General features: G+C 47.3%; 1 protein-coding gene across 1 annotated transcript in view; it reads right to left on the bottom strand.

Moving 5' to 3' along the window:
* The window catches only part of iqsec2b (IQ motif and Sec7 domain ArfGEF 2b), a 60,754-nt gene that overhangs the window by 6,466 nt on the left and 26,355 nt on the right, over positions 1–27,933 (bottom strand). The window contains 9 exon segments of the mRNA XM_076991529.1: positions 28–167; positions 666–832; positions 1,047–1,169; positions 1,762–1,923; positions 2,183–2,511; positions 2,513–3,232; positions 3,375–3,689; positions 4,760–4,940; positions 4,942–5,043. Of these exon segments, the coding sequence (XP_076847644.1) occupies positions 28–167; positions 666–832; positions 1,047–1,169; positions 1,762–1,923; positions 2,183–2,511; positions 2,513–3,232; positions 3,375–3,689; positions 4,760–4,940; positions 4,942–5,043 (2,239 nt within the window).

Genomic DNA, 27,933 nt, shown 5'->3' with positions numbered 1-27,933 from the left:
GGCTTCGTCGTTGGCATGGATACTTACTGGTTTCTTGCCAACGATGACTCGTTCCACCGCTTGGACCTGGGAGACGTGGTCATCGTTGGTCCTCAACTCCCACTTCTGGATGCGCTGGTAGATCCCCACCAGAAGGTCACGGGGAATGTCTTGTCCGTTGTCCACTCCTGAGGGACAGAAGACTTTTAGTGTTGAGGCTGTACACTTTTATTATTAATCTTCTCTATGTTCTGTCTGCTATTCAGCAGTTTGTCTTTAAATAAATAACGTGATGCTATTACTGCTAACAAGGAAGACTGCTAGGGGCAGATTAGCATTGCATGGTGTTAATTTACTGTTAGATATACTGGATGAAAATTCCTTTAAGGTATAATAAACTGCTATGATGTATAAACAGATATACACTAAGGATGCTAATATTGAGAGATTTAGCATTTCATAAATGAGGCCACATAAATGATGCTAACTGGGTTTAATTCATAGCTGTATCAGGAGAAGGTTCCTTTAGTCTGTAATACACGCTACTCAAATGTTCCATCAAAGCTGACATGATATGACACAATTAGTCTGTACGTGTGTGTGTGTCTGGGCATGTCTGTTTTTGTGTGTGTGTGTGTGTGTATATGTGTGTGTGTCTGTGTACACAAACATGACTGGAATCCCACCTCGCAGGTTTTTGATAAAGTCGTCCAACTTCATCTTTCGATCTGGTTTGACACTAGGGCTATACATGTCTGTGTTGAGGAGGATGATGGCGAAGGCTAGGATGAAGATAGTGTCAGGGTTCTGAAACTGCCGCACTAGCGCTGGGTTACACACACAGTACCTCTGACTGAAAGAGAGAGAGAGACAGAGAGAATGGCTGCTAAATACATATAATGAACAACAACTATATATTTATAATTGAGTACTACTGTTACAAACGTCTGTGTGAAATCTTGTAATGGTTACATAGGCAGTGTGCATTGGTACTCACACACACACACACACACACACACACACACACACACACACACACACACACACACACACACACACACACACACCTGAACGCTTCGATAAGCCGTTCCACTTTTTGGGCTTCTCCCTGCACCTTGATCTGGGCCTGGAACTTGCGCAGGGCATCATCTAGATCCATCCCAGAGAAGTCCATCTCATCCACCACACAGCTGCCACGCACAAACAACAGAGTCAGTACGTCTGCCTTCAGCTATATCAATTATTTCTAATTACATTTAAGACGGATTTCAGTTGCATAATCAGATTTCAAGCAGATTCTTGAAAGACTACTGTCTGCATATCACAGTATAAATATCAGCATGAATATTCTGTATTCTATCATTCCACTGCATTATAACTGCTACTGCATTCTTTTGAACAATTTTGCAGCACATTATGTGTGTGTGAGATTCTGTATATGTGCATCTGTGTTTGTGTATGTATGTGTGTGTGTGCATGCATCTATGTGTGTGTTTGTGTATGTGTGTGCATGCACCTGTGTGTGTGTTTGTGTACATGTGTGTGTGTGTTTGTGTGTGTGTATGTATGTGTGTGCATGCAATAGTGTGTGTGTGTGTGTTTGTGAGTGTGTGTGTGTGTGTGTGTGTGTGTGTGTGTGTATGTGTGTGTGTGTGTGTGTGTGTGTGTGTATGTGTGTGTATGTGTGTGTGTGTGTGTGTGTGTGTGTATGTGTGTGTATGTGTGTGTGTGTGTGTGTGTGTGTGTGTGTGTGTGTATCTGCTCCCTCCCAGGTCGACTCACTCCAGCACGTCCTTGTTAAACTGCTTCTGTCTGTTTCCCAGAAACTCTCCAATCATCTGTCGGCTCAGGCCCTTCCTCTCCAGGATGAAGCGTGCGATGCCGACGGGCGTGTCCGACACGAAGCCGCGCTCAATCAGGTACTGGATGCCCTTCTCTGGCTTCCTGTTGGTCAGAGTGACAGTGGGAGGAGTCAAACAGGTCACTTCAGTGTACCGTGAAGAGCAATAACAACAACTGATATGCACAGATTAGACAACAATTACATTCTGTGTTTCTGCGCGACTGTGTTTAGATCTTGCATCCAGAATTCTGCATATACATTTTAAAGAGCAAACATTTTCTAGTTCAAGTTGTGCAAAATATAGTTCTGGGGATCCACTTTTGCCAAATTGTTGTTGTAAAAAGTCTATTTTATGCTTACTTGTTGAAGAGGTTCAGTCCGATGCGGTACTGGCGTCTCTGCACCACGTCGTTGTTGAAGGCGGGCGAGTCCCAGCTGTGGCGACTCTCCCGCTGGTACGTCTGCTTGCCCAGCGGGGGCAGCGGCTCCCTCAGACTGTCCCTGGACGAGGAACCCGAGCTGCAGTTGATGGTCTCGTTAGAGTTCGTGGTGGAGTTCAGCGAGTCGTTGTCGCCATCCGAGCAGCACTGCTGGTCCAGGCCACCAGGGGGCAGCGGTGCGGAAGAGGAGGAGGAGAGCGGCGTGGCCGGGGGCTGCTGGGGGGACGATGAGGACGACGGGGTGTCGGGGGTACTGGTGGTGATGGTGGTGATGGTGGTGGTGGTGGTGCTGGTGGGCCATGTGGTGGGGGATGTGCGAGGGCAGCTGGCGGATGGCCGGGCGCGCCTGGCCCTGGGCGGCGCCGGAGGACGCGGAGCGGGCGTTGGGGTTGTGCTTCAGCGTCCCCTGGGGCGACCCTCCGGAGGAGTCCTGCTCGAACATCAGCTGCCTGCCGAGGGAGCCGCGGTCGGAGCGGTCGCTCATGTCCACCGAGCTGTCGCTGGGCGGCTCGATGGTGAGCAGGGGCAAGTGCGCCCCCCGGAGGCGGTAATCCCGGCACTCCGTGCACGGCGTGCTCCGACGGCTGTTGCTGCTCCCGCCGCCCTCGGTGTCGCGGCTGTCCTCCCGACCCCCGACCCCCGACCCCAGTCCGCCCCAGAACTCCGTGTCCGTGCTGCTCGGGGCTCGGTCCAGCGAGAGGGGCGAGGACGGCAAGCCGTCGTCCATGTAGAGGGTGACGTCGCTGTAGGAGGTGGCCGTGCTGTCCTCGTGCATGCTCAGGCCGCCCCCCGTGCTGCTGCGGTCCCGCTCGCCCATGCCTCGCCGCAGGGACGGGTGGCTGTGGCTGCTCCAGATGCACTCGCCAAAGTCGTCCACCACACCGCTGCCGTCCCCGATGCCCTCCTGGGAGTCCTCCCTGCTCGGCCGGCACGTCAGAGCATCGTCAATGGAGTCGGCCAGGGATTTCACCTAAAATAAGAAACAAACAAAGCTTCACTACGTCCGCCAGAATTTATCGGGATCCGTTTTCAATCCGAATCGAAATATCGGAAGATCCCGATTCTTGCCGCTTGCAACCCGAGCAGCCGAACGTGTAATCCGAAAGCCTCACCTGTTTGGAGAAGGAGTCCTCCAGGTGGGTGTAGTCACCCGGGCGGGCGGGCGAGCCGGGCTCCAGGTCCGGGGAGTGCGGAGGGCCCATACCCGGGCTGTGGAGGCCCTGAGCCTGGGGCTGCCGGTCGTCAAACGAGTACTGCATGCGCATGTTGGACAGGATGATGCGGCGTGTCATGCGGCTCTCGGAGGCGGAGCTGCGCAGGCGCTCGAAGTTCTTGTTCATGCGGTACTGGCGGAAGGCCGTCTGGATTGTGCGCGCCGCCCGCCGACTCAGGAAGTAGCCCCCGTACTTCCTCTCCAGCATCTCCACCTGCAACGGGCCCACGAGCTCTATCAGCACCACCCGAATCAGCCCAGTTCTGGTCCGCTTGATTCAGAAGCCCATACGCCTCAACTCTTAGCACACGGCAAACTTAGCACACGGCAAACTTAGCACACGTTGTGTGGGGCATGAGTAATAAGAATTCATACGGATTGGATGGATGGATGGATAGATGGATGGATGGATGGTAAATAGCCCTCCAGTGGTCAACTAGTTGGTCCTGACAACCACAGCCTGATACCATGATTGATAGACAGCAGTAGCCTTTGACATCAGTAAACGTGTTAAGTCTGTTTCAGCTCAAGATGCAGTATCCCTTTACTAATTTGTTGAAATGAATCTAGCATACACACTCGTATTTATCATTTAATATCCATCATTGTTACTGCATTTGTTAATATTGAGAGACATGCCTATTATTAGCTGTGGCTGCTAAAAGCTTGTCCTCCTGCCACAGGGACGTGTCTCTGGCCCGGAGTTTGTGGGCAGTCAGACACCACAAAATCAGTTTCTGGTGTCCAAACATCCTTGCGGGGACGATCACCTCTAGGGCTTTAAATGCGAATGGCTACCTTGTAACTACACGAGTTATAGAACAATGATATACTGTAGATCACTCTACCAGCCACCAAATATTATTTGGGTGAAATACCAACACACCATTAATACTAGTGTGCTATAGTAATGTGGCTGTATGTTCTGATTTTGGTTTTTATTTTATGACCTTCCACACGATTGCTGGCTGACGTGAAAAAGTCCACCACCTACACCGGCTGAGCAAATAGTGTGTGTGGTCTGTGCTTCTCCACTGATGAATGATTAGCCCAAACTGCCCTGATCACCGATGAAGAAGGACTAACACACACGGGACACACAGCCAAGCTATACCTGGCCACTCTTGTACAGGCTAGGAAACTGATTCTAGATCAGCCCTCCCAGCCCCTATAAAGACGCTATTTAAATACAGCAGTGGTGCGTGAAAACGCAGCGTGGCTCCGAGCATTCTGGCGTGTCTCGTTCTGCTGATATCACAAGCGTGTGTGAGTGAGTGTCCGTACCTTCTTGTCCTGCAGGTCCGTGGAGAGCTCATAGCTGTCTGAGAGGGCTTTGCAGCGCTTGTGATCCTCCTCTTCCTGCTTGCGCAGGGCCAGGCTGGCCGGCTGGTTGCGGGTCCGCTGGGCCCAGGCCAGGCTGGCGGGGCTCGGAGGGGCCACCACCGGCCCCCGGGAGCCGGGGGGGGCCGCAGCTGCCGTCACCGTAGCGATCCGAGCGGCGGGAGTAAGGGGTGTTGCCGCTGTCTGAGAAGGGGCTCGACTCTGAAGCCTGAGTCTCCGCCTCCACACTATATTTGGAAAGTGGGGGGGGGGGGGGGGGGGGGGTCAAATCTGAAACAGCCAACACTCTATATAGACAGTACAAGATAAAAAATCACCAGCTCAGGCAATTCAACAGCTCGAGCCATTGTTCATTTTCCACCGACTTTGCACTTTTAATCCTAGACTCTGAGGTGGAAGACTGTGGAGAGCTATAATTATGTTAGGACGGAAAAATGAGGAATACACAAATAATTCTTACTAATTAGTTATCTGAGACAAGGTAAAGCAGCATACAAGCCAATATCTGTATTGGCAAAACTGAAAAGTGTCTTTTAAAAAAAAAAAAGCTTCCATTACTTTCTGTGTTAGCTCAACTTTAGTTGTAGGTAGCTGATCTAGAAGTAAACTAGTCATAAATGTAAATGGCATTTAGTTCCTAACTCTGAAGTCACTCAGTTGAGCTTCTGAAATAGAATTGAGCTTCTTGGAGCTCATCTCTTATCCCGCTGGGTAGCATTAGAACACGCACACACACACACACACACACACACACACACACACACACACACACACACACACACACACACACACACACACACACACACACACACACACACACACACAGCCACCTGTAAGTCTCGTCAGTTCCTGCCAAAACGCCCAACAGGTAAGACTGTAACTACGCCGAACTTCTCAGAGCTCCAGAGCAGTCGAGTGCACGTTGAAATCACGGCCCACAAGGCCACACTCCTTACATCATCCCGAAGCCACGCCCTCTTCGCCTGCATTCGTCACGCCTCGCATGCGTTGGCACACGTTTCTGGAAACACCGGTTGTGTGTACTTCTCGGATCCAGACGTTCTGAACGTAACGAGGGGCTAACGAGGCTCGTTTCCTGTTTTCTGACGGTGCGGTGCAGTTTAATCAACTCTGAACACCTGATCCCCGCTGCAGTTTGATAAGTGCCTCTCTCTCATTTTCTCCCATTCAAATGTAAGCAAACTGAAGCACAAGCCACAGCACATTAACAACAGAGACGCTTTAAATGTCAGCAATGTGAATTATTCTCTCCTGTCTCACGTGAGGGAGACACGACAAAGCACTCACGACAGAACAGAGACTATACGCAGGCAGGTGAACTTACTGTAGACTTCCAGATGCGTGCACACACACACACACACACACACACACACACACACACACACACACACACACACACACACATACAAACACACATGAACACACACACACACACACATACAAACACACACATGAACACACACACACACACATACAAACACACACACATAAAAACACACACACAAAAACACACACACACACACATAAACACACACACACACACACACACACACACTCAAACACACACACATACACATACAAACACACACACACACATAAAAACACACACACACACACACACACACACACACACACACACACACACACATACAAACACACACACAAAAACACACACACTCACACACACTCATAAACACACACACACACATACACAACGATGTAGCGAGTGAGCAGATGCTTTCTCTTAGTTTACCTAAATGGAGGCTGAAAAGTTTAACAATCCACTTTGTGACATTGAGCCTTTTTTTAGTGTTCTGGTTATTGAGACACGACAGTCATCAGGAGGTCGTCACCGCCTGGTCACATGTTCAAACACTGTACTTTAGCAGTGTGCAAAAGTCAAGGGCTTGCGGAAAGAGAGTGTGAGACCTGCTAACGCTGAGGCCAGTCGTGCTAGTGCTAGTCGTGCTCTCAGTACATTCTCACGTGCTTCAGCCTCATACGGCCAACTTAAATATAATAAGAGCGCAGAAATTACTGAGCATGAGTCCTTTTAAAAGGACTGTAACGACCAGTTAAAGAACTGGACCTGTTCTTCTGCGTTAAATACATAGTGCAGGGCAGCGTGGCGCTGTGTTCTTGACCCCCTGCTCGTTTATTAGTCCTCTCCCGTGTTTCTGAGTCCATAGTTTCCTGTGTTTGTGCGGCGCTGAGGGACGGCGCAGGCTGGCAGGAAGTCGATGTTTCCAGTTGGGCACCGGGGCCGGCGTCCCACTGGCGTCTACGGTCCGTCAGGCCACTGGCCGGGGGGGGGGGGGGGGGGGGGGGGGGGGGGGGGCGTCTGTCAGCACCTTCCGCACACGGAACCTCACACGGAACCTCACACGGAGCCTCACACGGAACCTCACACGGAGCCTCACACGGAACCTCACACGGAACCTCACACGGAATCTCACACGGAGCCTCACACGGAACCTCACACGGAACCTCACACGGAATCTCACACGGAACCTCACACGGAGCCTCACACGGAACCTCACACGGAACCTCACACGGAATCTCACACGGAGCCTCACACGGAATCTCACACGGAACCTCACACGGAGCCTCACACGGAACCTCACACGGAACCTCACACGGAACCGCACACAGAACCTCACACAGAACCTCACACGGAACCTTTGTGAGGGGGCGCTGCTGGGACAGCGTGTCCAGGGCGCAGCTCCTGGGGCTGGACCAGACCGTGGTGGTGTTTAATGTGGGTTGTTTTATCTGGTTGGAGACTGACATCCCCACTGTCAGTGTGTTATAGAGCACCGAACGTATGTGCTGCTGTTCCGACAAGTGTAGCAAAGGACAAAGTTATTACTGCTGTTACATCAGTGATTTACCGTGATGTATTTGATCAGGTAACACCTTTATCATTACAAACTATTAAGTCATTAAAACTGTGAATTTTCTGGAGAAAACCATATAGGCTATATAGTGGCACTAATGTATGTGTGCGTGTGTGTGTGTGTGTGTGTGTGTGTATGTGTGTGAGCATGGGTGTGTGAGCGTGTATGTGTGGGTGTGTTTGTATGTATGTATGTGTATGTATATTGCTGTGTGAGCTTGTGTGTGTGTGAGCATGTGTGTGTGTTTTTGATCGCGTGTGTGTGTGTGTGTGTGTGTATCTGTGGGTGTGTGTGTGAGCATGTGTGTGTGTGTGAGCATGTGTTTGTGTGTGTGTGTGTGTGTGTGTGAGCATGTGTGTGTGTGAGCATGTGTGTGTGTTTTTGATCGCGTGTGTGTGTGTGTGTGTGTATCTGTGGGTGTGTGGTGTGAGCATGTGTGTGTGTGTGAGCATGTGTTTGTGTGTGAGCATGTGTGTGTGAGTGAGTGAGTGAGTGTGTGTGTGTGTGTATGTGAGTATGTGTGTGTGTGTGTGTGTGTGAGTATGTGTGTGTGTGTGTTCTCTCTTGCTCTTCTTTTTTACCTTGCTCAATTCCCTGTTCCTCCCACACTTGCTGACCACCCACACACACACAGGAGAGGAGGAATCAGGGTTGCTTGGAGACAGTTGCCATGAAACCAGTGTGGGAGGAGAGACAGCCTTTAGAGACAGAGAGAAAATGGAGTTGCTATGGTTACAGAGGTTTAATACAGTGTCTGTTCGTGTTGCTGGATAAGTTGCGGGTTGGGAAAACTCGGAGTATTTCATTTGCCAAGAGCATAGAGCAAGGTCTACAAATATGGTGTACAGCTTTAAACGCACGCAAACACCTGCCACTGCTGTTTATTTCTGCTAGGTCTGAGCCGTAAAGACAAAATAAACCAAAAACATTCAAATCTGCATGATGCGGCACTGCGTAATGACCACTAGCATGCAAATGTACCTCAGGTACAGTAGCTGCTCCACAATAAAACCAAATGTTCACCACGTACAGTAGCTGTTCCACCATGAAGCCCTTGTGTAGCCTGAGTGGACGATGGCCGATGGCAGCAGCCTGGTGTGTGTTGTAGGATTATCTCCTCCAAACCGCAAACCCCACTCCCGACTCCCTGAGAGCCAAGTGAGAGCTTCAGATGAAACAACGCTGCTCCTTTGACTGGACTGCTGAGAAGTTCAGGGACTCTCCTTCATCTAAACCCACAGCCTCGAGCCCTGAAGCAGCGTGAATAAGGGGAGTGAATGCGGAGCGGCAGTTCCTGCAGAATCAGGGGGGTCAGGGCCGAGACGGAGCTCCAGAAAACCTCCGACGCTCACGCAGCACGGGGCCCCCGCCACTATCGCTCCACCGACGACGGACAAACGGGAGGGGAGACGAACGCGGCTCGCCACGAGCTGGTTACGGCCTTCCACGACCTGCGTGGACGATTCGCTTGACCCCGTTTATGATTGTAAACAACGTGTTTGCAGCCTGAGCCTGGACAGTGAAGACCATTAGCACATTAGGTCTACGCTCGCACAGCCCAGCTGAGACGTCCCTGGGTATGAGTGATGGTTAGTGACCCTAATGAAATGTTGGCAACAGACGTTCCAACACTGGGAACCTCAGTGTACTCATTATATAGCCACAACACAGACTTGTAAGACCATCTTTACAGCTTTATGGTGTACATGGTTTAGATTTACCCTCAGGGCTACAAGGAACCTTTTTTTCTATTTCTAAATGACAATCGCCACCTAGTTTATTACTTGTTATTAGAAACACCAGAGACTACAGTCTACTTGTGGCTACAGTCTACTTGTGGCTATGTCCAATCGGGTGCTGTAACTCTTCATCAGCGGTCAGTGTCTAAACACGCCACCACTTGTTTAGAGTGTCCCGCTCACCTCAGTAGGGACACGTGTGAAAAATCATGGCCAGCACACGTCACCCCTGCCACACCCTTCACCCGCCACACGTCACCCTCCACACATCACCCTTCAACCGCCACACGTCACCCACCATCCGCTACATGTCACCTTTCACCCGCCACACGTCACCCTCCACACATCACCCTTCACCCGCCACACATCACCCTTCACCCGCCAAACGTCACCCTTCACACGTCACCCGCCACACATCACCCTTCACCCGCCAAACGTCACCCTTCACACGTCACCCGCCACACATCACCCTTCACCCGCCAAACGTCACCCTTCACACGTCACCCTTCACCCGCCACACGTCACCCGCCACACGTCACCCTCCACACATCACCCTCCACAAGTCACCCTTCACCCACCACACGTCACCCACCACACACCACACGTTACCCACCACACGTCACCCACCACACGTCACCCTTGACCCACCACACGTCACCCACCACCTGCCACACGTCACCCTCCACACATCACCCTTCACCCGCCACACGTCACCCACCACACGTCACCCACCACACGTCACCCACCACACGTCACCCACCACCTGCCACACGTCACCCTCCACACATCACCCTTCACCCGCCACACGTCACCCTCCACCCACCACACGTCACCCACCACACACCACACGTTACCCACCACACGTCACCCACCACCCACCACACGTTACCCACCACACGTCACCCACCACACGTCACCCACCACACGTCACCCACCACCCACTACACGTTACCCACCACATGTCACCCGCCACACGTCACCCACCACACGTCACCCTTGACCCGCCACACGTCAGCCACCACACATCACCCTTCACCCACCACACGTCACCCACCACCTGCCACACGTCACCCACCACCCGCCACACGTCACCCGCCACACGTCACCCTTCACCCACCACACATCACCCTTCACCCACCACACGTCACCCACCACCCGCCACACATCACCTGCCACACATCACCCTCCACACGTCACCCACCACCCACCACACATCACCCTCCACACGTCAACCACCACCCGCCACACGTCACACATCACCCACCACCCGCCGGCACGACTGCTGTGTTGAGAACGGTCCCCAATTCCAGCGATATCGGGTGGACATGGGTCCTGGGGCCTGAACAGGGAAGATGTGACTCGAGGTAGCAGGACAAGGCATGCTGCAGTAGACACACTGTGGTCTGTGTTTCCCCCACACAAAGCCCCACAAAACAACTGCACCTGATAACACACAATATGAATGACCACAATCAACTAGGACATCTAAAGGTACAATGAAATGTTCTTAGCAGCTCCCAGTGTTGAATACCAGTTGAAAACCAGAACAAACACAGACTGATACAAGTTTACATCACAGAACCGACTTTATACAAATGAAAACCGACGTGCAGGAGAATATCCGGGGGCGAATGCCCATATATGGACGTGGATGCCTATATATATGGCCGTGGATGCCCATATATAGATGTGGATGCCCATATATGGACGTTTATGCCCTTATATGGAAGTTTCAAAACGCAGTAGTGCCATACAGTCAGCAACAGCAATAACAGCTGTTGGGTCTGTGAGGAATGATCCAATAACACGGTGGTGTAAGGGGATGTGATTGACACATCAGCCCGTCGCTGAAAACAGTGTGTGCTGAAGATGATCATTACTGGTATATACAGAGGAGAGGATTTATAGGAGCTGGTGTGAATGAAGCAGGCAGTCAGTGTACACAGTACCACACAAGTGAAGATTCACAATATTCCTCCAGCGCTTTGTATGCGTTGTATACATTTGGTCCGAGGCGCGCTGACAGGCCCCTTGAATCCTTCCGAAAATATTTCAGCCGCTCTCCTCGAATCCTTCAGAGAAGGGGTAACTGGACAACAAACATATTTCATAAAAACAATAAAATAAAAAGACCAACCTAATAAAGCAAATTCAGGGGCTGGCCTGCAATAGCATTCAGAAGCTCGTTCATTAAGCGAAACGTTGCTGTCCATGTCCGTACGGATGCTAACCTCACGCTTTTGTGAACCCACGTTATGCCTTACGTGGAGAGGCACTGAGAGACTGCCCTAGGGTGGAGGAGTGGAGGAACTGGGGTAGCAAGACTGCAGCGAAGCTATAAGCAAGTGGAGAAGTGAGTGGGGTGACCTTAGACATGGCAGGCCATCACGCCTTTGCTACAAGGCCCATTACCCATAATGCCCACCGGGGGGGCTGCACTTCTGTAACCATAACCACTCAGATTCCTCCCGAGCGGCCTATTACAGCCACGGGGGTCTCAGGTTCAGGGCGCGCACACACACGTTTCATTCACTCGTACTTTTCACAGACGCAGTTGTAAAGGTTTACTTTCACTTTTTCGTCGGCGCAGAGAAAACACGGCGCGTGTTCGGAATGTCGGAATGTCGCAGTTACCCGCTCAACGAGTTCCGCACACGCGGATTAACCAGCGCTGCACCGTAGATTAGATGGAGCGCTTTTAATGTTGGTTGGTGTCAGCGTGCCTTAAGCAACAGGTGACAGGCTTCAAGACTCTCCGTCCTGGCATCCAGGTGGTGGATTGAGACATTGGCCTCTTCAAACACTACACACTCACTTCTTCACTGAGTCACTTCACACTTAAATATGCATTTAAGAACACAAACAGGATGTAAATAACATTCCCCCGTGTTCCACCCCTCTTTAGAATGATTCTCTAGCCTATTCGTGGCAGAATGAGGATATGATTTTTATATAGCACTTCTCACTCCAGACACGGGTGTCTGCCAAATGCTGCAAATATAAATGTATACAAGACAATCAAAAGTTTTTCAAGACTCAGGCATCTTTATCTGCAGGAATGTGCAAAATGTACATAATATTTCCTGGTTTTACAGGATTGAAAAAGAAAATTCAGTTTACAATATGGTTACAAAATGATAAAATGAGACAAACCTCCCAATTAGTCATTTAGCTGTTCACACTAAAATAACCCCAGAATTGAGTCATAAACACAAAAAGCCTTTTTGCTCTGTTTCAATACATGCCAACATGCTGTCAGACATGATTGAGGATCGCCTCTGGCTAGACTACACGAGGCTACACGATGTCATTAAATCCTAACCAAAAAGACAAGAACCGCCCCGAAATATGAATGCGTATCTGAAGAGCAAGCCAAGCCAAGCTAGCACATTTAGGGGGACACCCCCCTCTCCTCCCCCTGAGAAAAAAACCCCACGTAGTGCCAAGTCACACAGGTAAATGGAGCAGCACGCAATCCGTTTGGATGGCGTCTCATCCCGGTTTGGTGTTTCTTGCTTTGCCAAGTTACGCAAGAGAAAGTACGGTGGCCATAATTGGGTCTTTTTTAGCACGTACTTAACACGACGGGAATATGGTGCAACGTGGGCTCTGTGATGTTTCTCCAAACACCAAGATAAAGTACGAAGTTAGGTGAGAAGAGTGTGTGTGTGTGTGTGTGTGTGTGTGTGTGTGTGTGAAGGCGAAGCTCAGCCCTGCAGGAGAGGTGAACTGGTGCAGTGTGTTGCTATGCTGACGGGCACCAGCAGCCAGGTTCACTCGATGCCAGCCAGCTGCCAGGAGACGTGATATCCAAAGGACGGATAAATATGAGTGGGGAGTTCATCTGCGATCCTCGCCAACCGCTGACGCCAACCACAACAGACCACAGCTAACCTCTCCTTACATGTTCCATTTCTCAGTGTGAACAGAATCCGCCTGGAGCTTGCCGGGTCAGTTTGAAGTAGCAGCATGTGGGCCCGTCTCCTGACAGGCCTTAGTGAACGAATCCTCTTTAAATAAAGGAAATGACACGCTTTCTGCTCATATCCTGATCTTTTCTTTCCAGAGTTTTGAGGAAACATCCATAGAAAACAAACACAAACTATGCCTACATAACACACCCATGCAGATGTCTAGAATGACACTTAAAGACCTTATGTCCTTACTAACATCACTGCGTGGTTCGTTTATTGCTGGAATTGTGTTTTTTGTTTCAGCATTCCTTAACGTGTGACACTGTTTACTTGCAAGTGATTGGCAGCTCAACCAGCTGGCTGTGTTAATGCCACCTGAATGAAAATGAAAGTAGACTGCCTCCCTCACTGTCCCTCCACCTGTGTCCCTCCACCTGTGTCCCTCCACCTGTGTCCCTCCACCTGTGTCCCTCCACCTGTGCACCTCCACCTGTGTCCCTCCACCTGTGTCCCTCCACCTGTGTCCCTCCACCTGTGCACCTCCACCTGTGTCCCTCCACCTGTGTCCCTCCACCTGTGTCCCTGTGCCTGTGTCCCTCCACCTGTGTCCCTCCACCTGTGCACCTCCACCTGTGTCCCTCCACCTGTGTCCCTCCACCTGTGTCCCTGTGCCTGAAAGATTTCTTGAGCGTGTGTGCGTGGCGTCTTGGCGAGGCCTGCTGCTGTAAAAGGAAACACTTGATTTGTTTTGTCTTGTCGTTCACCTGTACTGAACACGCCCCGCTCCCATCAGCGTAGTGGTGTCTCACAGGTTCAACCGTTCGGTAGGATTGCATTGTAGTGCTGTATACATGTCAGCACGGGGGGGTGCATTGTGCATGAAGCACACACACACACACACACACACACACACATTCCTGTGCTACACCCATTCATTATCACATTTCTTCTCTGCATCAGTTACACATTCACAGCTCTCTCATAAACTCTTATCGCACGTTGTTTTCCACACTTCCTCATCTTTCCCCAACAAGCTCCAATAAGCTCCGTACTTCACCTTCACCTTGTCACATGATGTAATTTAATGCCTTGGTCGTGAGCATATTGGCGATACACATTTAAAACCCAGTTCACTGACAGTACCTCCAACTTCCATTATTCGGCGAGCAGACTTTGTTGAAGAGATCTCAAACCTGGTACACGTCAGCCACACACAGGTAGCTAACACAGGTGTGTGTAGATGTTCCCAGGCGAGTAGATTTAGTAAACTTACCGTCTTGCTGACACCAAGAGATCCCGTTCAGACCGGTCCGGTGCGATAATGCCCCAAGCCTCGGACATGCGCACACGCGCGGGCGCACACGCCCATTTCCTCGGTGCGTGGCCGAACACCTACAGTTCCTCACAGTTTCTTTGACAATAGTGACTCAGTCGTCTTTGGGCATAGCCAGAGGAAGCACCGAATGTGGAAGTGTGACGCACACTTGGTGTCTGACATTGCTGAGTTACAAAAGAGGTGGAGTCAGGACGAGAGAGAGAGAGAGAGAGAGAGAGAGAGAGAGACTGGGAAACTGAGAGGTGGGTTTCCTCTTCCCCAGTTCACACTGGGATGGTGGGCGTTTGCCAATCAAAAAGAACTGATTTGCTTTTCAGATACCTGACTTGAAAGCTAGGTTAGAACCAGGTAGAGCTCCCAAGTCTTGATTTTAAAAAATAGCATTCGAGAGTACCTAAGCGCGCGCGTGTGTGTGTGTGTGTGTGTGAGTACAGTGAAAGAGGCAGAAAGCATTAGACATTGTGTTCCAGAGATACAGATCTAGGTGGAAGCCACCAGTGGTTGTTCCTTTTACAACAAAACAATTGAACATCATGTATCCCTCGTGTCCTTAATACCTTTGAACACACAAACGAATCACCATTCAGTCCATGTGCAGTTACTATATGAACAAGATTCAATTCAAACATCAGAAATAGTTCTTTAAAGCTAATATTGAAGATTACAATTCACCGGCTTACACAAAAATCCACAAGAATTGCACAAGATGAGAAAAGAAATACAGTGATGATAAACAGATGTCCAAACAGACAGAATCTGATTCAGTGACATCCACAGGACCCAGTGCTAACGCAAGGTTTGGGGAGCTCTTTAATGCTGATATACTATTACTTTTATGCATATCCATTTTGAGACAAAACTGATGTGCAAAGTTCATATCTCTAGAGAGCTATAACGTCCACAGATGTACTTCCCTTTCCTGTTGAGTCAATCAAAATAGGTTTCTGTGAGTCATATGGAATTATATTCAAAAATTCTCTCACTTCTCTCACTCAACCCCATCCGTCTATCTAAATCATCTAAGCCCACACAGTCCACTATAATGTATACCAGCCTAAACATGGATATTGAAGGTTGTTTTTATGTGTCTTTTCCTCCCCAAATTTCAAGGCACCGCGAGACGCCAGCGCAAAAGCAGAAGTGGATTAAATTAAAGTTTCTGATGACCTCCTTCGGCCTGTGCTCTTCCTACGGTTCCTGAACTGAAAACAATGGTTTGAAACGTTTCGGGATCGCGAGCAGGGGCGTGTGCGCATGCGGGCAGAGTCGTCTCTACTGCGGCTCGACGCGAGACAGGCGTCCCCGAAGCTTCAACGAAAACCGGAGAAGCTAGTGCAGTAAACAAACTGTCTCTGGTAGAGTGTAAAAGCGTTGGTTTTTGGTGGGGACGAGCTTTTTCTTACCCTTCCTCATGTCATTAGTAAGCACCACATGTCAAACTCTGTGAGTCACAGCAGGAAAGATTAATAGTTAGCCACCTGTTAGCCTACAGCCTTTCCGACAAAACAAACGGGCTATCAAGATATGACCAGATAGCTTAGAGTAAAGCAAAATGCACACTGATGTACAGACATTGTGTAAGGAAAGATTCTGGCAATATTTCGAGCTATGGTTATCATTTAGATCAGTGGTTTGGTTACTCAGACTGAGACCCTCAAGAAAAACATGCCCTCATTACCAAAGTGTAAAGATATTATACCACCCCGTCACTAGTCATCAGAGAGACTGTAAACAGGATGGTGCTAATGACCAGGTAATTACGTTGGCAAACTGTGATTAGCTGAAACATGCCTGTTCGTGTTATTCATCTCTGTGTTTTTGTGTTTGTCTATTGCTGCACTTGTTATTAATTGTAAGTGAGCAATAGTAGCATTAAGATGCTTTTTCCCCTTTTAATTTCACAGTACTAAACTGAAGTAATCAGTGACATGGGGTAGGTGTACATAGATGGGGTAGGTGTATATAGATGGGGTAGGTGTACATAGATGGGGTAGGTGTATATAGATGGGGTAGGTGTACATAGATGGGGTAGGTGTACATAGATGGGGTAGGTGTACATAGATGGAGTAGGTGTACATAGATGGGGTAGGTGTATATAGATGGGGTAGGTGTACATAGATGGGGTAGGTGTACATAGATGGGGTAGGTGTATATAGATGGGGTAGGTGTATATAGATGGGGTAGGTGTACATAGATGGGGTAGGTGTACATAGATGGGGTATGTGTATATAGATGGAGTAGGTGTACATAGATGGGGTAGGTATATATAGATGGGGTAGGTGTACATAGATGGGGTAGGTGTACATAGATGGGGTAGGTGTATATAGATGGGGTAGGTGTACATAGATGGGGTAGGTGTACATAGATGGGGTATGTGTACATAGATGGGGTAGGTGTATATAGATGGGGTAGGTGTATATAGATGGGGTAGGTGTATATAGATGGGGTAGGTGTACATAGATGGGGTAGGTGTATATAGATGGGGTAGGTGTACATAGATGGAGTAGGTGTATATAGATGGGGTAGGTATACATAGATGGGGTAGGTGTACATAGATGGGGTATGTGTATATAGATGGGGTAGGTGTATATAGACGGGGTAGGTGTACATAGATGGGGTAGGTGTATATAGATGGGGTAGGTGTACATAGATGGGGTAGGTGTACATAGATGGGGTAGGTGTATATAGATGGGGTAAGTGTACATAGATGGGGTAGGTGTACATAGATGGGGTAGGTGTATATAGATGGGGTAGGTGTACATAGATGGGGTAGGTGTACATAGATGGGGTAGGTGTATATAGATGGGGTAGGTGTATATAGATGGGGTATGTGTATATAGATGGAGTAGGTGTACATAGATGGGGTAGGTGTACATGGATGGGGTATGTGTATATAGATGGGGTAGGTGTACATAGATGGGGTAGGTGTATATAGATGGGGTAGGTGTACATAGATGGGGTAGATGTATATAGATGGGGTAGGTGTACATGGATGGGGTATGTGTACATAGATGGGGTAGATGTATATAGATGGGGTAGGTGTATATAGATGGGCTGGGTGTACATAGATGGGGTAGGTGTATATAGATGGGCTGGGTGTACATAGATGGGGTAGATGTATATAGACGGGGTAGTTGTATATACCTGGGGTATATACATATATGAGGTATATAGGTGCTCATTTTCAAAAAGACTATATAAACCTCTCTCCTCTCACAGACTATTGATATAGTGCTGGGGCTTCTGTATGCTACATGTGCATCGTGTCATCAATATTTGACACAATGATGATGCAATGATATTACAGTATAATGACAAAAGGTGATCACTGCATATTTAGTCATGATTATTAATTGTCATCTTTAATGGATCTATATTTATAAAAATCAAATAATACACTATTGCCTTGAAGAGCTCGGATCTCTTCCAAGCTCACCCCATTTACAGTATGTAAGACTATACTGCAACACCGCTCACACTTAAAACTCGCCTTACATGACAATTGCGGGTGAAAATCATGAAGTCCATCTGATCTTTCTGCAGAATAATGACTATTCTTCTCTAGACAGACTTTGTTTCTGCACAGGTACATAGCACAGACAGAACAGAAATATGTCAGCTCGCCAGACTCTGCATAAAACAAGGTTTAATTCACAAAATGGCAAATGATTCTTTTAGAACGGAAAACATGCAGTCGTGTTTCAGTCATGTTGGTAGCGTGCGGAGAAGAGGCTACTGGCTACTGAGCGCGTGCAACAAAAACGATGCACAGAATCACTCTCCCCCTTCCTCCTCCTCTTCCTCCTCCTCCTCTCTGTTCAACAAGGGACAAGAAGAGTGAAACAATGAGTGAGTGAGTGAGTGAGAGAGAGAGAGAGAGAGAGAGAGAGAGAGAGAGAGAGGGAGGGAGAAAGGGAGAGACAGAGAAACAGGGAGGGAGAGAGGAAGGGAGAGATAGAGATGGAAAAATATTCATACCACAGTAAAAGACATAAAAAAATATAGAGGGTAGATAATAAATGAAATGAACATATATTTCTGCATGAAAATTATGCTGTACCTAAAAACCTGCTTAATTTGACAGTGTCCACTAGATGTCAGTCTTGAAACATCACAATGCACCAGTTTGCACATTCTGCACTAGTAATAGATTAACAGCTAAATTGAAATAGTCTGAGATTAGGATTCAGTTGCCTAGATATACTACATATACCTTAGTGGTACAATAACACTACAAAACTGCAAATCTAGTGTTGGTCTCAAATACACCAGACCACATTCAATGTATTTTTATATAGGAAAATTATGTCAATATTATAAGTAGTAGTAGTAGTAGTATTTAAAATTGTAAGGAATGACACATCACCTGATATATTCTAATATATATCTAATACATTAGAATATATTGTCTTTGGGTGGAGCACTGACAGGACTTATTTAAGGAGGATATTAGGATTAGGATTAGGATTAGGATTAGGAAGCAGTCCATTTCTCTTTAACAGCCCCGAGTAATAAAGATGACGATTATTTGTGTCTGCAGTCTCTTTGCCCAGCGCAGAGACACAGGCTGGGCTTACAGCGTTAATGAGACGGGCCTCTCTCTCTCTCTCTCTCTCTCTCTCTCTCTCTCTCTCTCTCCACTGTCTACCCTGCCGTGGTTTGGCTGAAGCTCAGGTCTGAGCTGTGCTAATGCGCGTTCTATTCTGGTGTGTGTTGTTTTGAGAGCAGCTATCTAAACTGTGAGGGACCGGAGAGGTCTACAGGAATGCCGTCAGTTACTTTTCTAACCATCTCAGAAGCTGTGTGTGTGTGTGAGAGAGAGAGACAGAGAGAGAGGAAGTAGAGAGGGAGGAAATGAAAGGTAAAAGTTGTAGCGATCAGAAATGACTGGCTCCAATGAAGCATTCTCTCTCTCCCTCTCTCTCTCTTTTTCTCTCCATCTCTTTCCCTCCCTCCTCCCAGCTACATCCTCCCTGTCTGTCATGTCATGTCGATCTTTTTCTGGCGTGGGTTTGCAGTGTGGGGCCGGGCGCACGGACAGGATGGGGGATTTCGACACCATCGTGACCTGTGACCCTGCAGCAGGAAGGGTGGGGGGGGCGTGAAGGGCGGGGGCGTTACAGTGGAGTGTGGAGTCAGAATCGGATGTAGTGACTCAGAGTCTTTTGTGTGAAGGAGCAGGGTGGAGATGTGAGGATGTGAGGATAGAGATGCAGTGGTTAGCAAGAAGAACCACCACCAGAGAAGAAGAAGAGAACCCTGCAGCTAGAGGCAATGGTGGAGCGGCTCAGGACAAGTGTGCTTGTGTGGAGGGACCAGCGATTGCTCCTCAGCTTCAGGACAAGGAACCAAGACAAGGCGCCACTAGCACTGCAGTCAACAACGAAAGCCTCATCACTTAGGACCAGCTTTCCAGACACAACAGAATCCTAGTCTTGAAACTAAACTAGTGTAACTAGGACAACCCATAAAAAACGAAATTCTCAATTAGAAAAGCTGGCTAAACGTATCTAGACAACTAGGTTTTATACCTGTAACTGAATTTTTTATTGGGTCGAAGGCCTAAACAAAGGTACAGTTACATGGGCAGCAGTGATCCGGTTTACGGACACTTGGAGTTGAAGGGATGTGAAAAGGATGTGGGGTGGAGGTGGAGAAGGTGGAGGTGGAGAAGGTGGTGTTAGAGAGTCTGCTGGCCCTTACCTTGGCTTGATATTGGAGAGAGAGGTGGGAGGCTTGGGTCTACTTCGCCTGGAGGGACAGTGGAACTGATGATGACGGTGGCTATTAGTGGTCAGATGGATGTTGAAGAAGGAGGTGGGGGAGAGATGGATGAGAGTGGAACAGCCAGAGAATGAACACAGTCTGAGAGAAAGAGACAGAGAGAGAGAGACAGAGAGGAAGACAGAAACAGACAGAGAGAAAGACAGAGAGATGCAGGGAAGACAGAGACGGAGAGAGAGACTGGAGAGATAGGCGACAGATGGCGCAAGGACAAGAATGGGCAGAAAGAGAAAATCAAAGTCAAGATGGCAGCAGAAAGCAGATGACAGCTGGCCACAGCCACGTGTAAACACAGGCCAAAGCAGCCACGAGAGCACAGTGACTGCCACAGAGCTGATGGAACATCGCTGCTAATGTATAAGCTAGGATGACACAGAGAGTCCATCAAAGGCCCCAACTCCTCAAAGGCCAGCGAAAAACACCTGCTAAGAGTCAGGAGTTCAGAATCATGCCGGCATCTCTATTACAATGAATAACAATGGATATGCAATAACACTACAGGGGAATCCACCTGAGCTATGAACATTCATATTCTGCCGCACTGGCCAGTCTATTGTAATTTATTGAGAGGACAGAAAGGGCCTCTGGGTGTGAAATGATTGGGGGGGGTTGATCTATTTCGAGATGACTATAAAGTGATACCTTCCACTATTCTACAGCTTTACATAAAGCCATACAGTCTAATCTCTGCTTATTGTTGAAGTCCTCTTATCAACTTATCATCCCCTCCCGCCCCTCAATTTCGTATTCAGTACCTTCCTCTGCGGCTTATTTCAAGCCAGGAAATGTAGCGTTCATGCCAACGTTACTATGTTTGTGATTGCTCCCAACTCCAAGAACAATGCACCACTTTCTGCCTCACATGAGCTCTAAACCACGGTGAGACAGCAGGCCCCGTGGACCAGTGAACGTACGCGCTCCAGTTCATTCTAGAACCTTCCTGAATGGGATCTGTGAGTGTGAATCACTCCATCTGTGGCATGTTAGCATTTCGCTACGTTAATGGGTTTTTCATTCACATTAGCATCAAATTGCCCTGAGCACAATCAGGTGAGAATAAAGTCATCCAAACCCTTCTACTTCACCATGGAAACTACACCATGTATTGCATTTTTAAATTTTTTTTTTTAAAGATCGGAAATTGTTCTTGATAAAGATTTGAGTGATTAAGATGTCACTTAGCATGTTGAACTGCCCCAGGAGACCTTACTTCAGTGCTAGGACTGAGCAACTGCTTCTAGCATTTCTGTATCACCAAATGTTGTGGCTAATTGTACAATATGATAAACAAACGCAGTCCATGCACATAATGTGCAGCATTCAACGACATTAGAAAGCATTTTTGGATTATGTGAATAAAGTGGCATAATGTGAACCGAGGTGCCTAGATGCCCAGGGTGAATATTGTTAGCAGCGAATGTACTAGATCCCCAGTGGAACTGTGATATAATGAGCATTTATGCCACTAGCTTCTAAAGTATTTTTAGTCACCACTAAAAAAATAAGCATTCTAAAATTGGCTAGGTTTTGACCCCTCAAAGTCCATGCTTCCAAGAAAACAACATTCATATGCATCAGTTTTTAAAGCAAATGCTACACCTGTCAAAAAAAAGCAAATAAACAACTGGTAGTAATTATTATGTGGTTTGGAAATGTGCTGGTCTGATGTAAACGCTTGCTTCTCTGCTAGCGTCTCAGTTTCTGGCTCATTGTCAAGTTCTCCAGAGCCTTCGAGTAAGGAGCATAATGAGCCTCATGTGCTGAAAATGACTCCGGTCAAAAGGACACAGGTTGTCCTGGACAACTGGACAAAGTGCCTCAGCATAATACGTACATTCTACAGCTATGCTGCTACTTTGTCCAGTGATATTAAGCGAAACAATTTTTTTTAATCCTTTTGTATCGCTCAGGTGGTGTATTTTGAAGCAGGGCCATTCTTTTTTGTCGTGCGGTGAGGGATGGGGGTGCAGTGAGCTCAGTGTCTCAGGTGAAGGATCTAACGGCTGGAGAGGAGATCAGAGGATCCCGCCTGCCAGTGAATCATTACTTTTACCAACGGTTCTGCCTTGTTTTACTCCTAGGCAGATCCTAGAGCAGAATATGATTACCCTCTTCCCCAACTGTCTTTCTGCTGTTAGTCATTGCCATGGTCACCCGCTGTCTGGCTCTCCCCTGACGCAAGGCCCAAACCCAGTCTGGTAGAGCGAAGGCAGGCACACCCGTCCTCCGAGGTTCCAGTCAGCCTTTTCATTCTGTGTCCAGAAGCTAGCAGGTGCCCGGGACTGGCCAGAGACTTCACACCTGTGCCTCTGCCGCCCTCGGATGGCCACGACGTTGTCACGAGTCGACTGGGCCCAACCCTCCACCCCCGCGCTGAAATGGCTGGAGTATACTGAAAATGCCACGTTTAGGTGCTGAGGAGAATTCCAGTTTAAAGGCTGGAAAACAACTAATCAAAATACTGAGTGTCATCACCTGCCTTGTGGTTCTTCAGGGATTTACTTCCTCCCCCTCTCATGTTCCTGTCTGTGTCTCCAGCACACAATGCCCAGCTACTATGATGGCATAATATTTTCAAGGCAGGTGCAGAGGTCCCATCTGAGACCAGGCTTTATCAGGTTTTGACAAGTGTTATTACTGCATTTGATTTCACTGCAAAAAGAATGACAAACAAGAACCTCCAGTGCACCAGTATTTAGAGAGAATTCAGCAGATGTTGTGGAGATCACATGTTTCAAATATTATGTGTAATAGGATCTGCTAGCACTAAAGGGCACAAAGATGAATTACAAGCAAAACAGCACAAGCTAATAAAGGCATAAAGTTTCTTACTGTGACGCGCGGGTCGTGGCGAGGAACGAGACACAGAATCCCTCTTGCAACTGACGTCACTTTTATTTTCACACTAGTTTGCGCAATAGCGCACGATAAACATACAACGCGACGTGCAGACTTTAGACAACGACGAGCACAGGACACTGCGCGAGCGCACATTAAATAGACGAACCACATCAGCCCCACGTGATCACGAGTCGATTCACAGGTGAGACACATTATTCACTCGACATAGCCATCCCCACGAAGTTCCCACTGACGCAGACAAAGCACGTGGACTACGTATACACACGCCCAAAGGGGAGGGGCCGGGGTCCTCAACGTGACACTTACTTTTGATATTGTCTTTTATATATTTTTTAATTGTATTTATTATATTTTATATTTGCCATTGTCTTTTGTCTATTCTTCTCTGCTTCTGTATTTTATTTTTATTTACCCTTGTCTCAAACTGTTTTATAGATGTAAAAATAATTAATATACATTCACAATAGCGTTTTATTCTCATGGTAATAGAGGCAAAAAAATTACTCCACCTCCGTCTGCAGCGGCAGTAGTTTACGTTGTCCTGTTGTTGTTGCGTCGTGTTCACCCCTCAGGTGGGCGGGGCCTATTAGGATGACCGACACCTAAGGGTCATTTGTCTGTATATTTATATGTCTTGTCTTTGTACCAGTTGACTGCTGGTCATTGTATCCTTCATTTGGATTGTGCTATGGGTTTTCAGTTGGTGGGCGTTCTCCATTAAATCCTCCTTTTTTTCCTGAGACTGAACAAAGATGAGCAGCACTGACGACATCGCCAGACATGTATATAATTTAAATAAACGAGCCCCAAGTGTACGGCATGACACTGCCAAGACGAGACACAGGTGAGACGGATGAACGCACACACATTGAACCACACCCAAGGGAAATACATACATGGACGATAATCTTACGAACACCACACCTACATGTCCAAAGGAAGGGTCAAGGGTTACTTTGTGACAAATAATAACTGATTAATGTTAATCTTAACATTACTTAATTAATGTTAATTAATATTGACATCTAATTAATTCTGAGGAGAATGTTTCTAAACCTAGCATTGGCATTTGCTAACTCTCTTGCCAGTGTACACAACGGCAATGATAAATTGAGGTTTTACATGAAATGCTGTTTATCTCAGTTTGTTTTCTCACCAACACAGAAACCTGCCCCTAAGATTCCACTGCAAGCAGCATAGCTGGGTGGTCTCGTTACCCAATACAAGAACAGCCAAGTGTACTCCTGCTGTACATCACAGTACAGACCTTTTACATTTACCTGATTACTGTCCAAAGACAAATCCCATATTTGATGCGATTACATTTGGTTAAGAACTGGTTCAGGGAATTCCTAAACATGTATTAGTGAGCAATAATTGTTTATTTCAGTGATTCTTCACATTATGAACCAGCCATTACACTGAAACCTAGTGACCTGGCTGTGTCAGAGGTTCTGGAATAATATTGCTTGCCAAATGCAAATTACACACCAATACTATAAGGAATATACTATGTAATATATATATATAATATACTATGTATTTTAATATTGTTTGTTTGACAGATGATTACACAAGATATTATCATACTATTCCATTTTGCTTTAACAGGATGTGATGATGCCAACAGGATGCTGTTATGCCAACATACATTACTGCAAATGTTCATGATGGGTATTACACCCATAATATTACACATTTGCCCAGTGTGCAGTCCTATTTAAACTTTTTTTTTTTTTTTAGATCATTGTTCTGCTGAAAAAGCCAATCATGACCCATTTTTAGAGGCGGATTTTTATTTAAAGTGTCCACAATACCATGCACCCTAATAAGGTCTTTTGAAGAAACAGTCCCACACCACAGATCCTCCATCATACTTAATGTGACGGGCGAGGAAAGTGCGAAAATAAAGGAAGCAGTTAATCCGGTCACAGGGAATAATAGAGTTTTATTAAATAAAAGGTGCACTAACGCAAAACCCATCACAATTCAAACAAGTAAATAATAACCCGCAGTCAACTGGTACATAGGCAAGACGTACATAGACAGACAAACGACCCTCAGGTGGCGAACTCCCTAATGGGCCCCGCCCACCTGAGAGACGAACACAATGCAACAAAACAAGGCAAACATAAATACTTCCGCTGCTGACGGAGGCAGCCGGCAAGAGGCCTCCGTACCGTGACACTTAATGGGTCTCAATTTCTTCTCGGGGTACTTCTCCTTATTTTTACACCAAACCTATGCTGAATTTTTGTTGCCAAAAACTCAATTTTCATTTAATCTGACCAGTCATGTATGTGTTGTGGATCGAAAGGGAGGTGGACGTTGAGAAGAGCGAGATTTATCAAAGGGCGTTCCAAACTCAGGGTCATGTAGACATGCTTGGGTCAAGTACCTGAAAGAGTCTGACAGAAACATAACCATCCAGCAAAGACGTAATGAACACAATGGAACAAACTGTAATATAATCAATTTGTATATACCAAGAACACGCTGCCACACAAGGCTGTATACCTAACCAAAGATCAGCACATGAATGACAAAACACTTGGTTTAAATACATAAGACTAATCGAGGAACACCTGAATACAATAATGAGGGGCGGGGCTACACAACACAAGGTGGGATTACGACTGACAGAACCACGTGGTTACATAAACAAAACACTTAGCAGCGAGTCGTTGTCTTTTATAGCAATTTCCTTACATATGCAGGCTAGCATTCCTCAGTCTTATTTGAATTGTGTAATCAACAAATCGAATTTCTTCTTAAGCGAATTTCTTCTTAAGTAAATTTTCTAAAAGGCAAAACATGGTTTTAGCCTCCCAGATAATTCTAGTTGAAACGGTGAAGGGAGACAGTTTGTTTGTTATTATACTTTCTCTCCTCATAAAGTAGCTGTTGCGTGAGCGTTACTATTCTATAATATTCTATACTTAAGTGTGGGATATGAAAGACGCCCTTTTGTTGTGCAAAACCACCCACTATTATTATTAAGATCTGCAATTAGTTGAGAATATCTTGTCATCAGTAGCGCTGCTTCAGTTTAGTGTGGCTAATGCACGTACAAGGGTTAAAGCTGCTTTTACAACAGGGGGGATTCAAACCATTCTGTTTGGATATTGTTAAAATGGAAAACTAAAACAGAATAAAGACCCATGATGACAAGTCATGCAAACAATGAATGAAAGAAGAAACGTGACTTGTGTAATCATGTGAAGTCTAATGTCTTTAGTGTGAGAGGATGACTTAAAGCAAGTGACACACAAGGGACGGGGGTCTCCTGAATGCTTTCTTACATCTTTCTGTATATGAACACCCCCCCCCCCACTTGATATCTGGCTGCGTATGAATCCATGTTACATAACAGCTGCAGGTGGCTTTCAAGCTTACCAATGCAATGCACATGAATATTCCGATGGGGTAAAAAACGCACTTCAAATTACGAAATCCAATAAATACAAAATATCTCTCCTTGCTTCACAGTGATGTGTGTAATAACAGTGTAGTGTGGATACACACACGCTGAAGTGTCACGTCAAGTTATAATAGACGTGTGATCGAGCTGACTATTATCTCTCTCCCTCTCAAAATCCCAAGACATTTGTAATAGGGAGTGAGAGAGAGAGAAAGACGGAGAGGTAGATAGTTTCCAGGGGAGAACTTGTATGGTTGGTTATGTAACCCCGAAGCACACACCTCCAGCTCTGCAAAGCCACGTTTGTGACCTCCACGCTGAAGTCCCTTCACTGCTTGGGTAACAGGGCTGCCTGGGGGGGTCAGGCATGCAGCCACACTAGCACACATAAACCATGGAGCACCCCACTACCACACACACACACACACACACACACACACACACACACACACACACACACACACACACACACACACACACACATGTAATTAAAGATCTCTCTCTCTCCCCTTCTCTCCAGCAGAGCTTCCTATTTATAACATCCCTATCCTTCCACCCCCTCCATCTCTCCCACCTCCTGCCTCCACCCTCTTTTTTTGGCATTGTGTGTGTGTGTGTGTGTGTGTGTGAGAGAGCTCTAAACCGCAACGAGAAGTGGCACCCACACACACATACAGATAAGTCTTGAGACTGAGGGCACACAGGAAGGCCACAGAGGTGGGAGGGGACAACGAGAGGAGAGTGGGAGGAGAGAGGGAGAGAGGGAGCGAGGGAGGAGAGAGAGGGATAGAGAAGTACAGGAAAGGCTCCCATATGGGCGAGACCAAGGGTAGAAAGAACAGAACGAGAGAGAAAGAGAGAGGCAGACACTGGAAGCCCAAGCAGAGATGCATAAAGGTGCAATCTGATTTCCACTGACTCATAGAATGATAGATTGTAGAGAGTGGTGCCAACGTGTGGGTGCGTCTGTAACTATTGTGGGGGGGTGGGGGGTTAGCGAGTGTATCAGTCAAAGGGCTAGTGGGGAGGGGGAGTACAGACAGGAGTGAAAGAAAAATGACAGAGTGAGATAAAAGCATAGGATTGATGGAGCTGTGAAAGAGGGAGTCAGACAGCACGCTGTCCTTTAAGAAGAGCCAGACG

The sequence above is a fragment of the Brachyhypopomus gauderio genome, unplaced genomic scaffold (genome assembly GCF_052324685.1).
Source record: "Brachyhypopomus gauderio isolate BG-103 unplaced genomic scaffold, BGAUD_0.2 sc83, whole genome shotgun sequence".
Lineage (NCBI taxonomy): Eukaryota > Metazoa > Chordata > Actinopteri > Gymnotiformes > Hypopomidae > Brachyhypopomus > Brachyhypopomus gauderio.
Note: the sequence above shows the minus strand (reverse complement) of the source record. Positions and strands in the feature narration are given on the sequence as shown.